The sequence below is a fragment of the Rhopalosiphum padi genome, chromosome 1, assembly GCF_020882245.1.
Source record: "Rhopalosiphum padi isolate XX-2018 chromosome 1, ASM2088224v1, whole genome shotgun sequence".
Taxonomy (NCBI): Eukaryota; Metazoa; Arthropoda; class Insecta; order Hemiptera; family Aphididae; genus Rhopalosiphum; species Rhopalosiphum padi.
Window position 1 is genome coordinate 33,057,987 of NC_083597.1, and position 18,059 is coordinate 33,076,045.

Sequence of the window (18,059 nt, forward strand, 5' to 3'; positions counted from 1 at the left end):
CGTAGATGGCTCTGAATTCAAGAAATTTTGTTGAAATTTTTTTTTACGATCTCTATTTTGTTGGTGCTTAGATGTAGATATATGTTGAGTAACTGAAAAACGCTGATTTATTGATACTGCCTTTTCACAGCATGAACAGAATAAGATTTCTCCATCACTTTTAAATGTCTCGTTAGGAAACTCTTTTAAATAAAAATTCGCTTTTGATTTCGATTTCACAACTTTTGGCATTTTAAAATTATAAACTAGACGTCGACTAGTACACGAAATTACGTTTTAAATGTGTAGAAACTACGAATGATACTAAAGACGATTGTCGAGTACCTACATACTCGACAGTGTAGATACCATTTCCTTATTTTATATTTATATCGTCAGGCATTAACAAGAGGTACTGAACAGTTCTAATCTATATAGTGGCATGCCACGTGCCGGAAATAAGTACGTAAATGCCATTTAGATAACGATAATATTTGGTGGTCGTCAAAAATTACTAATCTTGTTAATTTAGACGAAACAGATAATGTTTAAAGTCGTCAAAAACTGAAAATCACTAAAATAAGTACTAAAATATGTATTTATTTACCAAATATGTAAAAATATGTATTTATACCAAAATATGTAAAAATATGTAAAATAAAATTGGGCTTATTTTAATAAGAATGATCTGAATCGTGCATATTTTTTATCAGATTAAAAATATCTCATTCCAATAAAAATATGTATTTACAATAAAATCCGTTCCCTAGTCATCATTATGTAAAGACAATATGAGTCGTCGTGGTCGATATAATACACACGCGTGAAATAAATAATATGATACGTACGCTACGTCGTTTTCCAAAACTCGTTTTCGAACAATAATTACACACACGCACACATACACATGATGATATTTTATATAGGTATGCGAAATCCATATTACGACCGCGGCGGTGAATTTCCAAAGACATTTTCTTCGTACACGTATAATAAAAAAAATAAAAAGCTATAATATTATTATAACATGGTCACTGGCGTCGAAACGAAACCTTATCGAAAAACCGTCTTTTGCATAATGTGACATAATAATGTTTAAACTCAATATACCTACATAAAATAAAACACGTGAGTCGTTAAGTATGTAACCAACATATATCCATATGATATATTATTGTGTCGGTTTGATTTTACTTTATTTTATTTTTATTATTCTATCGTGTCCGTAATGCTAAAATAAGTCGCACGGCACTGTCTTTTTTGCACCGGAAGCAGCAGGAACTCGTACGTAATAATAATATTGTACCCCGTCTATCATAACGATGATAATAATAATATATTGTAATATGCCGTGTGATATGTATTGTGGCGTATCGCGTGACGAAAACATTGACGATAATTAAAAACTCGTATTTAACGTCGATGATGTATATTAAATATAATACGCGCATTATTTTATTATGTGTATTATAGAGGTACGTGGGGACCGGTGCCAGACCGCGCTGTACGATGTCATAACGCGCGTGCATAATGGTTGATTTATGTTAGGCGATATATATAATATGTGTGTACACAAGACGAGACGATTAGACGATTTCCTGGCGTGCCGCCTACACCGATATTATAATATTATTATTACGCGTGTACTGGACATACTGTGTGCGCGTATGTGTGTATGTGTGTTGGGAAATTCGTATATTTTATACGGTTATAATAATAATATTATCATTTGTCGGTTTTTGCGAGATATTTTCGATCACGCGACCGATTTCGTCTGAAACGGGTATCCTGTGATGTTCCGTGATGTATATAAGATATACGCATATTCTCTCCGCCGCCGCTGTCAACAACGGTTTACTCCGCAGGACACAGACCGCGTAGCTGTTGAGAGCATAATAATTATATGTATAATATTATAATTATGATATTTTAATATTACACATCGGCGCATTCTTCTGGATTTATATAACGTTATGATATTGTAGTTATATACTAAAGACGAACTCGATAATATTATTGTAGTATAATAATGATATTGTACGCGCACGGGTGAAGACAATAATAATGCGTACCGCAGCAGTCATTTCCGACGAGTGCTGCAGATGGAAAATTAGTCATTTCCGTTTTTTATTATTGTCATTTTCGTTGTTACATCGTCGCAGTGCCCTCGAAATTGCCGACGTCGCCGTTATTACGTTTACGATTATTGTTATTACTATTATATTTGTATTATCATTATGTAACGCATTTGAAATGTCTTTTACGCGTGATATCGCCGCGGAGCGAAACGCATTAAAAAAAATACGCTGCCCCTCTGCGTTCGCGTGTGTTATATGTATATATATATATATACATAAGTATATTTATTGACGATAGTAAAGCCCCCGAAATATGCAGATGTATATTATATACACGCCGCTGCTGCTGAGACGTTAAAAGCTTTCGCTCATTAAGACACACGGGAAGGACTTTTTTGGTTATTCGAGTCCCCCGGCACCACACTGTATATTACTACTCTTAATGTCTTAATCGCATCGTCCGCCACCGATGAATTTTCGAAATGTTTTATTTATGTGCGTACAAATAAATGTATATATATAATATTATATATACATTTATGTGTATACTTATCGTGGAGTAGTAACTTAATGGAAAATGGTCGTGGAATAAAACGTCATAATTATTATGTATACGTATATATTTTTTAATAGTATTATGAATCAATTTTTTTTAAATTTTTGTTTGGTTTTTCGTTTTTGCAGAGCCAACGACGAACGAGTGGGTGACATAAATCGAGCGCTGAGCTTTGATCAGAAAGCAAGAGATTTGACATCGCAAAACGGTACGTCCACGTCAAATAATATAATAAATATGGTATCAAATGTAGCTATAATATTATACTATACGAGTACCACCAATTGTTAGCCACTCAAACAGACGTGACAATAACTCAATTTTTCCATTATGCTGCAGGTTCGTCCGAAGGACACAGCCCAGTGTTGAACCTGTCCAAAACGGGAGGCGATCATTCGGGACCGGCCAGCGATCATTCGGCAGGCGGCAACACAAACGTCGACGACGAAGACGACTTAGACGAAGACGATGACAACATTTCTGACGGCGAAGAAGACGATATCAAGGATCACGGTATAAATTATTATTATTATTAAATACGAGACAATGTTCTGGGATGGTAAAAAATATCATTTTTTTTTTTTAAACTCGGTTCACTTTATACTTCAACTGTAAGATGTAAGATATTAGATGTGGGTATACCAAATATAATTGTTCAGATGGAAAAAAATAACGAATTATTCACAAACCATTGGAAACAATAATATCAAAACGGAGAACGTTCTACTCGAGTGCGTCTTTGACACAATATAAAACCATCATGTCGGTATAATAAAGTGAAAAGCGGATTGCAGGGGAGCTGGTGTGTATTGTGGTTATAGTAGTGGTAGTGGTAGTGCGGCGGTGGTGTAATTCGAGATGGGAATACCTTTTTATAGGATATTATATTATCACGTACGTTTGAGTTCAATTAAAATTATTAGTTTTGTATGTATTGTGTTATTTGTATACGTTATGTGACTGCAATATCGATTATACTGTACAGGCAATGATATAATATATTAAATTATAACATAACATATATATATATGTGTGTGTGTGTGTGTGTGTGATGTGCATTATACAAAGGGAAATTTGAAATCGTCAACGCCAATAACGACGTCCGGCGTGCAAGTAAACACCCGTGTCCGTTAATATTTTTCGACGGGTGTAGGTTTCAAAAATATCGATTTAAACAATTAAATTAATCAAATAATAATAGCACTTATATAAAAGTATAATAAATTTATGACATATTTTATTTATTTGTTTTTGTTTTTGACGTGTTCAGACCTCAGCGACAATCCGGACGTGGGAGGCAATAGTAGCGCGCACGGTAGCGTTACGCCCCCACCACAGGCGTTGAACTTTGGTTCCGCCGGTTCCGGGGACATGGGTTTACCGTACATGACCACTGAGTCGCTACTTCGGAAGATACAAGCCCTGCTTAAGGCCGCTGCTGACAAGATCCGAGATGACGACCGCGCGTTGAACTTCGAAAAAGGTGAGGCCCTTTAGACAATATATTTTACATAAATTAAGTATAATGTGTTTTGGCCAACGAAAAGGCATAAGTAAGCAACAAATAGATTATTTAATCGAAACCGAAATAAATATATAAATAAAATCTTAGTCAACATTTTTGGAGAGAATGTCTCCTATAGCTCTAATGAAGTTTTGTTTTGAGTTATTTAATGTAGATATACAATTTTATGTTTCTAAGTGGAATTCCGTTTACTGGTATACCAATGTGTCGTCAAAAGTAGACCATCGATTTTAATTTTTCCCACAATTATCGAAAATTTATTATATTAATGTTTTGCGACAATCTAACCCTATTTATATTATATTAGTAGTAAACAATCGTTCTTTTAGCGAATCATAATAGATTATTTTTTCAAAAAATCGGTATTGATGTATCGATTGATACTGTCATGACTTCCATCGTCGTTTTTTTTTTTATGTCCCAACTCGCTTAGTCAAAGATACATAACACAAAGCTTGCCAAACGATGTCGTTGAAAATGGCATTTTATGATAAATTCACACCTTCCGCCCACTTCTTGGCCCCGTTGAGTTAGGTAGGTCGATTAGTACATATGTATTTTTTATTGCAATGTAGATAGACATTACTTATTAAACTCGTCGTTCATAATGTAATACCGTTTGTGATATTTCATAAACATCATAAAACGACGCGGAATTCGACCTACCATTCCGTGAGACCTATAACCGGTTGAATAACATAAATACTACCAGTATATACGTTATACTTACATGTTGTATCAATACTATTACCCACTCGTATATTTCTCGGTCAGTTGTCAAATAGGATATTTAAGACGATGGTAAATGCGTCTAATAGTTTCAGAAGAATTAGTGACGGGTCAGAAATCGTATAACAGTTCGGAGGTCGAGTAAGAACGAGTCCTCGTGTCGGAAAACACAAACGACAAAACAAATATACACGCCGACACAACAAACTGAACCAACGTCGGGACGGGTTTTGTGGGGCTCGGCGACTTTAACGTCGTTCACGATAAATCCAGCGGTGCCGCGAACGCCGCGTTATAATTATAAAATCGCTGAACGAGAGCAATAATCATTGCCGACACACCGTTAAATGATACAAACTTGAAATCCATATGATGGTTGACACGATCGTGTAAAATCAACCGGGTTCGTTTTAATTACGCCCAGTCGGGAAAAAAAATCAAAACTCGCCCGCCGTCGCAATAGTAATAACGCGATAAATTAATCGTCGCGGATTACTGTTATTTCAGCTCCGCCTAAACCGCCTGACACAGTGTAAAGATTGAGAGAGACAGAGACAGATAGAGACACGAAATAATAATAAAAAAAACAATTTCACCGCCGCGCGCGCGTATAAATTATTATTGTACGTCGGTGTGTGTATGTTTGGACCGCACTCCGTGTGGTGTGGCATACACTTGTATAATTGGCCACTCGTACCACTTATTCCCATCACGAACTGACCTTTAAGAGTCGTGTTCTGCCGGCTCTCATGGGACGCAATGTTTTTTTTGCCCCCCTTTCCCTCCCACCATCCTTATTGACGGAACCCGCCGTTCCCCTCCTCTGTGGTGGTAAGCCTGGCCCGGGTGTAATGGATCATTCGTACAAATTATCGTTTTGAAAAACGACCGTTTTCATTAAATTACATATAAAATTATACCGAAACGGACAGACGTAAAAAGACACCTCATCACCACCACCTGCGTACGTTTCCGAGTGTGTATGTGTGTGATTTTTGAGTGTATATTATATATATATATATTCTTGTTTTTTTTCTCTTCGTTTCGTCTGTTTATAGTAAATATAATTCCGTGCGCGTTTAAATAACAACAATTCCCGCGCGGGCTTCAATCAATTCCGAAACGTATACTTAACACACACACAAGCCGACGTACACACGGACAGATACACATTATAGCGCAGTCCCATTTCATTTTGTCGGGGAACGCCCACCGTTTTTGGTCGAAAATACTGGGCCAGAGCTGCAGAGGAGAGAATGCGCGTCTATAATATCGTCTTCACGAAATGCCATTTAATTCGGTCGACGGCCGTATTATATTGTGATTGCTGCAGTGCGCGCACGGAACCCGAGGCACGAAAATACGATTTATAATATAATATTATGATATAATAACCGAACGGAGGAAGGAACGACCGAAAAAAAAACAACGAATGAACGATTACTCCGTAAACAAATGTGCGCTCCGAGGCCCGCCGAGTCGAAATTAGGGCTTATTATCGCATATATATATATATAAGGTAAACGTGAAACACGTGCGTTGTATGGGTAAACGCGTTCATATTAGGCGCCCGTCATAGAATTCAAATACGTCGTCCATATATCACACACACGTCGAAATTACATTAATATATTATACTATCGACTTGTGTGTGTATGTGTTTGTGTGTGTGTATATAATTTCACCGGTCGTCGATCCGCCGCGGGAGTTTGCGTGTCGCGCGAGTCGGCTAGTTTCGGGGAAAAAACGAGCGCGTGCGCCGGTGTATACTTACGAGATAGAGCACGTCGATATATGAGTAGGCTTGATATAATGTTGAAATGATGTAACAGGATAAATAACAGGGAAAAAATCAAAAAGCTGTCTGACCATTTTCCGTTGTCCACACACGCGATTTTTAAAATTATACATAATCATAAAATCATTTGTATATATAGATATGTATATATATGTATATACTTATAGGTAATATGAAAATTATTTTATCAAAGTGGCGTTGTATAATTTTCTTCTGGGGAATATGGTTATACACGCTGTCACGCTGAATCCCGACTAACCCACCGGAATATAATTTAGTTAAATGTTTTCTGGACCTTCACGAATATTACTTATGATTAAAATAAACACTTCTGTATTTGGCATTCTATTTAAAGAAGATCTTTATGCTATTCGTTTGATTACATATTTTATTACTTGCTGGACATTTTATCCATGCTCGACATAAATTGAATACAATTTTGAAATATAGTACATTTTCCATCAAAAAGTCACAGTTCGTAACAAAAATGTTTTTTCCGCATTTGAGTTAAACACGGGATTTTAGTGAAACGCTTGGTGTCCTGAACAGAATATCGTAAACACATACCTACCACTTTATAAAATCAAAAAATTATATGTCGTCCTGCGATCCTGGAGATAAATCTACTGTACCTGTAAAATAGTACTATGTAATAGGTATACCAATATATTATAATGACATAGGTACACTGCGGCAGCAGTATGCAGTCCGCACGCGGCTAACCGACTATATAACTTGGCCCGCGATCGCGTTATATCGACACGCGTGTGCGGTTTTTTTTTTTTTTTTATTCAATGTAATATATTATTATGTGTGAGCTGCAAGCTACTCACGGCAGCAAAATACGACAACGATATTCACTTATACGGCGCACACATACACGCGTCTACGCACGTTGCATTTAAGTGGTGTATTGGTGTGTAATGACTCTGCCGACACGGTTTTTCGCGCTCGATAAATATTCCGTCGGCCTCGCGCACCGCACACGAAGGCGTCTCGTCGAAGAGTGCGCGAGACATCTATAATATAATATATGCATAATACGTACACAGTTTAAGTACATACGATATATCGATATATTTTATTATATATACATATACCGTATAGGTGCTTCGTCCGCCCGTGCTCTGGACTACCTGAAACAGATGTATAGGCATTAAAGTGCAGTCAATCGTCGTTATCTCGCGGAACAGGAAACACTGCAACTGCAACAATGTTCTAAAGAGTAATATAATTCTTATAAGGTGGGTTTAAAGCGTTTACACGTTTGCGATATCTTTACGTTTGTCTTCGTGATATATGCGTTGTATACTTATATCATACGTAATACGTATACACCGGTACAATAATATGCAATGTATACGCGTATTATCCTGCTTCATTGGTGCAGGAGAACCAGTGTATATTATAAATAACTTTAATATACATAAATCCTCCAGACGCCGAGCTGTATTTTGTTTCTTTATTTCTACACAAGCTGCGACATAATATTACTTGAAAAATATCTGCGATACCGAGATATCTGCTAAAGTTTAGGTTTACGAAATCATATTTTTGAGTTTTCCAGGCACGAGCGTCAAATTGTAAGACGTTAATAAAAAAAAAATTCTTATCCGTTCTATAGTTAAATAATAACGGAATAGTGATTTCAAACGAATTTTAGTGCCCCGACGTGAATCTGGAGTGAGTTTTATTGTGTATATTAGGTACTCACATTTTGTATAGGTAACCAAAACGTATTTAAAACAAAAGATTGATAATTCAATTATTGGCCATTGAGATAATACATTTTAAATTATTCGAAATATTTTTCAAATTGTAACGCATATAATAATTTTATTAATTACGAAAATTCTTCAATATTAATTCCATTGATATTATACGTTTACACGCTCATCAACGATTTTTCGTTAGTCATGGTACTGCTTGTTCCGTGAGGCGGGATAGACAACGCCGCGAGTGAGAACGTTTTTAAAACGATTTACCGTGATAAACGTCCAATTTAACGAAAAATATAAAAGACGTTCAGAAATGTAAATATGGTTGAGATAATGGTTATTGGAAATTATGTGTTTCCAAAAACGAATAGTTTCAAAGCCAATTGCCACATAATTTACTGCCTTCGTTATAGTTTTTCGAAATGTGGACACGAAATATTAATACTTATTATAATAATGTTGAGCAGCCGCCGTGGGAGATATCTCTCGTTATTACTTATTATTTCCACGTTATCCCGCTGCAACAAATTTATGAGACGGTGTTTGTCATCGCCGTTAGTCGTCGCAATTTTTCATTACCCATATTGTTACTTATATCATATTGTGTGCGCTGTATATATATTATTTCCTATCGAGGCCTTTCGAAAATTTAATATCAACTAAAACAACAGACGCGCGACGCGCGCTCGTGTTTAATATCGCTCTAAGAGTTATGAACCGATAAAAAGACGCGCTACGACACTTTTCGTCTGGTAATATTATAATATTAAATTGTCCGGCAGAGGAAATTAATGGACCAGAAACCACGGGGTGGTCGCGTCGGCGGGATCGGCGGTGACTTAACTGAATTATCGAAACCGATAGCATTGTGCCTTCTATATATTATTATGATATTATATAAAAGAAAAGAAAACATTACAGTGAAACAGGGATAGGGAAATGACTACAATTTTCCCCAGGTGTTGTTTTGCGTTGCGCACTTCACGGCGAATTGGCGACGGCGGGCGGAAACTCCGGCAAAAGTTATTCAAATCGCTAGCGGGCGCTTCTTGTATTTTCCCCGAGTGTTATGTTAGTATAAATATGCACTGTGTATATTTATATATATATGCATATATATTACCTATATATATATATATATATGGTCTCGAGTGGCCGTACACGAGCAAACAGCCTTGGGTGACTAACCGACACGACCCTTCAAATCGGGATTAACACAACGTTTCCCCGCAAGCCATCGATAGCTCCTCTCGCCCAAGCCCACATAATATACACATACCCGATATATATATATATAATATGTTATGTGGGTATATGCACACAATGCGTGCATATATATGTGTGTGCGCAGTGTGTGTTACAGTTGGTATAAATATATATATATATATTGTTATTGTTATTATTATTATTATGGTGATGGTATACAGTGCTGCAGCGGTGTCTTATTGGTACCACTCTTATACGGTATATATAATAATTTGATAAAACCGTTGTCAGCGAGTTTAATAGTATAATATATATTATATTATAAATTCAAATAATTCACTTATCAAACTCAATCGGTTTTTTTTGTTTTATTGCAGCCGAGTTGAAAATGGACGTGCTCCGTGAAAGGGAAGTCAAAGGAAGTCTAGAACGACAGTTGGTCGACGCCCAAAAACTGCGGGGTAAGTGATGTTTTCGTACTTGAAATCTCATTTTCCGTTTATTATTTACATAAGTACTCTGCACCCTTTTTTTTTGCTCTTTGTTTTTTGAATAACTCGTAAAATATTTCCACTAAAATATACCCTGCGGGGTGTGCGGTTACTTACTTTCGTGTCCCAATACCGACGAATTCGTTGAGGGTGGTCAAAAACTCAGTACGATTCTGATGAACAATAAATTTGAGTATCCTGTTTAATATTAAGTTACACACGCGCTGCTAATTTACAGATGCACACAAATATAATACACAAACACGCACTCATACGCATTTAAAATACGTATATTCGATGAACCTTGACTGACCGTCTGTTTGACACAAAAACTTCACTTCCACACACGCACAGCGTACAGCATGTACATATATATAAATATAATATATGATATTATATTTATATTGTATACGTGTGCGAACAAAAAGAAAAATATATATACTCGAGAAATATAATATCTTACGATCGAAAGGTGTATATATAGTGTTACAACAACAATGAGGGGGTGTCTCTCATTCGCGCATTAGCATAAAATAAAACAAACGGGCCACCGGGATTTCCCCATACGGATTTCCGAATCGGTTGACAGTGTGTAAACGTATACGTATCGTCTCCATTTGTGCGGACTACCCAAAAGCTTCTTTCTTTATTTATATATACACATATATTATATTGACCAGTCCATTTAGTCTATTGGACGTATCGAGTTTCATGCTGGTCAAGAACTAAACATAACATTGAGCAAAAAAAAAAAAATCATTTCGATTTTTCTTTCACCTGAAATGCGCGCGTAACCTGATTCCTTACAATACGCGAGGGAGTTAGACAGAAGCTTTTAGGCTTATTATATATCTATCTTTTAATATATATATATATATATTTATTGACAATAGATCTCGGGTTTGTCCCTTATAAGTGTGGTGCATTGGACTCTTACGAGGATATTTGGCTGCTCTTTATCCACCTTCATCGGAAGTCTCTGTGTGTTTTGTATTTTATTTTCTCTTTTTCACTCACTCTCCCTCTTTCTCTCTCACACTCTGTCTTTTTTGCTTCAAACGTAATCTACACCGACTGATTAGGTTTAATTGGGCGATCGATAGTTTCTTGTTCATTCGTCTTGAATTCCGAATCCACCTCTGCACTCTCTCATCCTTTCTCGTGCGTTATTATACACGACTATCCGGCTAACAGTACTAAAGCAAGTGATGAGGGAAAGAGGAGAACGATCGAAGAATGATGGTAAGAGGTGAAGCGGGTTTCATTAAGGAAACGTCTGAGTGGGCGACGACGACGCCGGCGACGATCATCTCTCAGAATTAAACGCTAATTAGATCCCAAAGGGGCGGCGGGAGCGCATAAATCACTCGTTGCTGATTGGACAATTGACAGAGACACAGTTGATTGGCAACACTGGCCGTGTGCTAACGATGCTAAACATTAATCCGTCTCCAATTCGCTGTAGTCCCTTGAATATTATTATTAGAAAACGCTGTGTCTGGTAGTTGGGGCAACATAAACAATCTCATATATAGTAAATCAATATATTGTACACTATAATTTTTCTGCAGAAAACTTCAAGCAAGTTTATATTTACTTAATAACTTCAAATTTAAATATAAAAAATAATAAATAATAATATGACGTTATTATGTGACATTAACTATTTGTAGAAAATGAAATTTTGGTAGTTACTCGTATTAAACAAAATATAAATTGAACAACATTGGTAACCTTAATTTAAAACGTTTTAAAAAATGATATAAAATTACAACTAAACAATAAACTTTATTAAATATTTTTTAACTAAATTATTTTACCCCTTACGGCCTTATTATTCTTAGCTGCAGTGACACTCTATAGCTCTATATTATACAGAAACCGTTTTTACGTAATTCCTCAAACGATTTTAACATCATTGACGCAGTTTATTGTCCGGAAGTATTAAGTTTTAATTAGATAATTGATATTTACGTTTCTGAATAAAAAGAAAATACACCCCCGTAAATGCTCTTGTGAATCAGTTGTGAGTTGGTGGCCTTTTGTTTTACTACCAAAGGGGCGTACGCTTCAATGTCTTGTACACGTACACTGACAATAGAAACCATACCGTATAATAACCATTGTCAAGAAAAGCCAATGATCACTATATAGTATATACCGTTTGTGTATATATAAGCTGTACATATAATATATATATATATATATATATATATCTATTTAAATACCCTTTTCTTACGTTGTATTATTACTATTAGCCGCCACTGACATTTCCAAAGGTCGTTTCCGCTTCAGGCGGACCTTAAAATTTTTTCTTTTCTGTTTCTGCAGCATAAATACCAAGCAGCCATCGCCCCGCATATTCGTAATAATTAACTCTGGGCTGCGTGCGTGGGTGGTGCGGCGGGCGTTGAATGAGGATATTGATATTTTCGTGTTGGTCGTATTACGTCAAATATGAAACAATTATTATTACATGGAAATACCGGGAAGGGAGTTCGTGGTGAGGTGTGTTGGGTGGTGGTGGCTAAAAGTGGAGATCAAAAAGAGATATGGAAACGTTTTAATAATAACAACGGGCCTCGTGTTTAACCCTTTTCTTCCGCGCTTCCCCGTAATTAACCGAAGACAATGGAAGGGAGATTGGAAGCCATCCGTCGTTCATATTGCCGTGTGCGTAGCCATCAATATTTTTTCCTTCGGGTGTGGAATGCAATAAATGTAATTAAAGTACCCCTCCCCCGCCACTATGAATCCCCGGCGGTTTGGTCCGAAACACCGAAATTTCTTTTATTAAAAACCGTTTCCACTATGTTTTTATATAATATATAATAATATTCTGTTGACGATGGCGAACGGTATTATGCCGACATATTTTTTTCTGTTTCGTCCGAGGGTAAAATTCCTGACCCTCTTTTCTATAGCTAGTAATTATTATTGTACGCAGTAATTTCCAGATATTAATGCGACGATAAAACGCATCACATTAATTCCTAGGTAATCGTTAAGCTGATAGGTTACACCAGAGTATACCTATTATAAGTATATCTAATATAGCTGTTAGCTTTTATTTCAATGTTTAAATTTAAAAAAAAACCCAAAAACCTGAGACATAGTTTCCGATATTCGTGTATTCTTGTGTTAGGAATATAATAACTCGCCGTCGATTTGCTTAGTATATGAGTAATTCTATCTACTTGGATATTTCAAATCTGGTTCGAATATACGAGTTTTATAATAATATTACTGACCACCGTCTATTATCGAATAATACCCACCTCATACTTGTACATTGTTGTTGATAGAAGGAAAACTCATCATAGTTATTATTATATTATATACTCAGTAATAGTATACGCTATAGTCCGTAAGCCGGGACTGGAAAAGCATTAAATTGATGTTTGTAGTACTGATCTTGCTGAATCAATCGTATACTATGACAATGGACTCAGTTTTTGTATCGGATTGCTACTGTTATGCGATCATTACAGTCTCCTTAAATTTCATCTTTTATAATGTATCTATGATATAGGTATTATATCGTAATACTCACTGACTCACTATCCTAAAGTGCATTTAGTAATTTCTAGATCGGCGGCGCCATCGATGCTATTTTTAATGGCAAATTTGCGTTTTTATAATAAATATCGATTTTATGCATTCCAGTAGCATTCGCAATTAACACACCAGAGTCGATTACTGACGGGCAGGCGGGTGAACTTCTCGAGGGGTGTCTAGTTACGTTTCACAGGCGTTTCCGGTCGGCCGCGTGACATCTAAAAATCCACTTCCGTTCGCAAGTCACGTACACATCGAACATCGCGTACTTTTAATGCCACCGTCGACTCGATCGAGTCTTGGCGGCGGGGTAAGAAAGTTTATATTATCGTTCGACGAGACTTAACTGCCGCAAATATTCAAACATGAATCATCATTACCGGGCTCGGCACGCACAGCGCATCATAACCAAACGCCTCGCGTACACCACGATGGTAATAATAATAATAGTAATATAACTCTCGTACTTCAAACGCAGGTCGTGGTGGGTAAAATCGCACTGGGGTGAGCGGGAAAAGTACGTAACTTTTTTGCTGTCCGTGTTTTCTTCACGCACAAGTAAATCTCGGAAGTATATCCGTCGCAAGTCCGTCACGTTGGGTGGTATACTGGTATAACACACACCAATACGTAAGGCATCACGCGTAGGCAATCAACCGCACACGCCGGTACTACTGGATGCGTCAAACCCGGTACCGTATAGAGATCGGAACTGCGTGGTGCTAGACTATTACAATATTATTATATATTATTATTACTACTATTGTTGTTAGGTTACGTTATGGCGTGTTCGCGTTCGACGGAAACATACAACTATTTGCGTTGTCGTGTGCGTGTGTGCGTTTACACGCGCACACTTAACTCGAAACTCAGTTGGTGGCGGTGGTCATGGCAATCCGACTCTTCGGGCTTTGATGTCCGGTCCCTTTCGTTCCGCGGGGGGTTTCTGGCGTTTCTGCACCGAAAACAAGAGATGTCAAACGGCGCTGTGGTCTACGGACCGTAGCTCGTGTGACCTTTGGCCAGAGTGTGCGCGTTTTACGTTTCAAACCCGCTGGTGAGGGGTAAGCAACCTTTTGTCGCGTCGAGGCAAACCCGCCGCCCGGGATTTAATAATAACGCGATTTTAATCGAAGTCGAGCACATCAAAAGCCCGGTCCGCAGTTTCTTTGTGATAATTTCACGGATGCAAAATCACCACCTCACCGGACCGTGGTCCGCGTTCAATGCACTAGAGCGAGGGAGGGGGAGTCGTTAAATATTCATCGGCGTTCGCGCGCGGGCGAGGAAATCGAATTCACACCATTCGAGATTTTTGACGTCCCAATTACACAACGTTATTTAAACGATCACTGAAAACTGATTATCATAAACACACACACGGAGACATACGCCATAGTTACGCCTTTCTTTGACAGTGATTTTGACGTGCACATAGTGAATAATATGGGTATTGTACATTAGTACGCGGTGCAGTACACCGTGTGATCAAGCAATAGCTACAAAGCTCAATTTACGGCGACAATTATTGCTATCGCATCGTTATACACCATAATATAATATAATAATAAATAAATAAATTAGATTATACGGGTCGTCTGCATTGAATTAAAAACACACGCGGCCAATGATCGTTTCTCGGGATCGTCGTTACTAGTATTATACTATAATATATATCTATTATACTTTTGCACAACTTTTAGCCTAGCCAGATTTTGATTTTCCTTTACGAAGTAAATAATACGCACGCGTATAAAAATGCTGTGCTGCGGAGGGGATCAATGGCGGTTCCGTTATTGGCTTTCGAATACTTACGTCTCCGGGATTTTAATACGCTACTTCTGAAGTAAAGCGCCTCGCATAAATAAGCATTATAAAATAATTCCGAGCCCATTTCATGCGCCCGCCACACCTACATACCCGGCCACTGATCTGCTGTTGTTGCTGATGTGGGGCGGAGGGGAAATCCTCTTATATGGAAATATAAATTATTAAAGTTACACTGTGTGACCATTTTATGGATGGACAAAAAGGGCAGGGTGTACGACAGTGGTGGCAGACCCGTCGTAAAGGCGAGCCTCTCGCTATATGCATATTATACTGTATACACATACATATTGCACAGCGTATATCTCAGTTTTATTGTTTCTCTACCGTCGTCTCCATCCCCTTTTGCTCATTAATTCCCGTGCGAAATATTCCGCAGAAAGTCTTGTTTACACAGGCCACGTACACCCGAAAACACTTTATACCGCCCCTCTGTGGCCATCAACCCTACACACACTTATGTATATATATTATCCGTTCAGTATAACGTTTATTGCCCATTTTGAGTGCGCGAGCAGGGGACAAATTCCGATGCGAATGTCATTCCGATCGGGTTTTAGCGACCGTGTCAAAGAACCCAAAATTCTCGACCTTCGCAGGTACGTATAGTCCTACATATAGTAATTATTAGCCGCAAGGTTTTAAGTGTCATTTGGTAAGATTTTAAGGGTAGCTTTCCAAAGAATTATCGTTCGCCGGTTCAGTGCAAATATATGTTATTTATTTGCCTATTATACGTACCCAAAGCTTCCCAAAAACATTTCAACGTGCAGTAACACAATGGTTGTTCGTCATAAAATGTAATTTGATTTAGTTAAGTGTTGGACTCGCCAGAGAATATTTCTTGCCAATATACCATCTGGCGCAAGCGATTTTTTTTTATTAAAACACATTTTTACCTGTTTAGCAATTTCAAGTTTTATTGACATGATTACAAATAAGTTTCTAAACACCATTGTGAACTTTGGGTGAAAACCCTTTGTGTACGGCACCATAGTATTTTTTTAAGAACGTTCCAGAAAACGTAAATTGTCCGAATGAAGACAATCCCCGGGGAATATAACCGTTTACCTTTGATCTGTCGCTATTAAAATTCGTGTATACAAACTCTCGAAGGGTCCACTCATTATTATATTCTTCCCCATGGCCGACGCACAAATTGGATTCCTTGCTCGCTGCAGCATATCCCTCCGGCTACGAAGCGCATAACAGTAAAAAGGTATTTCGGTTATTACCGAGAAGAAATATTGTTTTTTTTTTATGTTACGCAGTAAAAACATAAAAAGAGAAAAGAAAATATCGCCGTACAAATGGTCACGAGAAAATTCATTTCTGTGTCCGAATATGTTTTGCCGACCCTCACCCCACACGCCACCGAATAATTGAAAAACATGGAGCAATACAGTCGTAAAGTCTGTCATCCCGAAAAATTCACAGCGATGTTTTTACGATCTCCGCGTCGGGAAGACGCCGATCGCCGCAGACGAAATAATTAAATTCCGGTAGCTCATCCCATATGATGTTACATCGAACGGCTGCGAAGTGCGAATGTTTGATAATATTATTTTTATCATCGTGCGCACGCACTACACTTTCGATTCAATTTGTTTCCCCGTTACCTCATTGTAATATTATATTTTTGTCATATTCTTATGTTGGTAATGAAATATTATGGATTTTGCCGGAGAGCACTATTCGTTATCATGAAGTCTTTTTTGCACAAAAAATTGTTCATCTAATTAATTCTTTGTACACGTTTGTCGCACTGAATACGCATACAACACATCGCCATATCATTGGTTATTCTGATAGGTCCACAATGACGATATACGAAAAATTAAACACTGATTTACTAAGTATTACACCCAATAATGACGTATGCGATTACTGTGTGTGTACCTACTATCTCGCTGTCCTGTCAATATTACGAATAAAAAGCGATTCCGTATATTCTTGCAGTGATGCATATTATTATAAACTATAATATATAATAATATATATATGGTGCATTCAGACGCTCGTGCAGCGCTACAACGGTCTGTTTCCGGTCCGCCGGTTCATCGAAGCCTCGTCCCCATGACCTTAGAACGATTTGCACAAGGCGTGCGCGAGCTTCGATTAGAATAACCATATTTGTATAATGTGCACACTCTACACAGACACACAAACGATGACTACGACCCTTATTCGCGCGATCTGCGGTGAATCTCTTTAGACATACACACACATGCGCGCGCGTATTATTATAGTCACTAGTTAGGTTTGTTTTTTTTTTTATCTCTGTGACGCATACGCTCCAGCCCCATCATCGTGTGCGTGCGTGTGCGTCGCGTGGGGAGCGATTCGGAAATAAATCGTTATTGCTTGGGTTTGGTTTTTTTTTCTCTCCTTTTACGATTCGAAACGAAACGACAGTAATAATAATAATTGTCGGCGCGTGTACGAGACTCGGACAGACGTATATACGGTTATTTATACTGTATAAATATATATATATGTGTGTGTGTGTGCGTGTGTGTTTGTATAATATTATTGCAACCCAACGATATATATAATCGGACGCGAGCGAGCTGCTAAGTGAATACTCGCGTTAT

General features: G+C 37.6%; 1 protein-coding gene across 2 annotated transcripts in view; it reads left to right on the forward strand.

The window, feature by feature from the left end:
- LOC132918087 (dachshund homolog 2) overlaps nt 1-18,059 on the forward strand; it is a 124,075-nt gene that overhangs the window by 85,247 nt on the left and 20,769 nt on the right. For both annotated transcript variants that reach the window (XM_060979171.1, XM_060979172.1), the window contains 4 exons: nt 2,742-2,821; nt 2,953-3,126; nt 3,884-4,096; nt 9,967-10,050. In XM_060979171.1, coding sequence (XP_060835154.1) covers nt 2,742-2,821; nt 2,953-3,126; nt 3,884-4,096; nt 9,967-10,050 — 551 coding nt within the window. The remainder of the gene's footprint in view (nt 1-2,741; nt 2,822-2,952; nt 3,127-3,883; nt 4,097-9,966; nt 10,051-18,059) is intronic.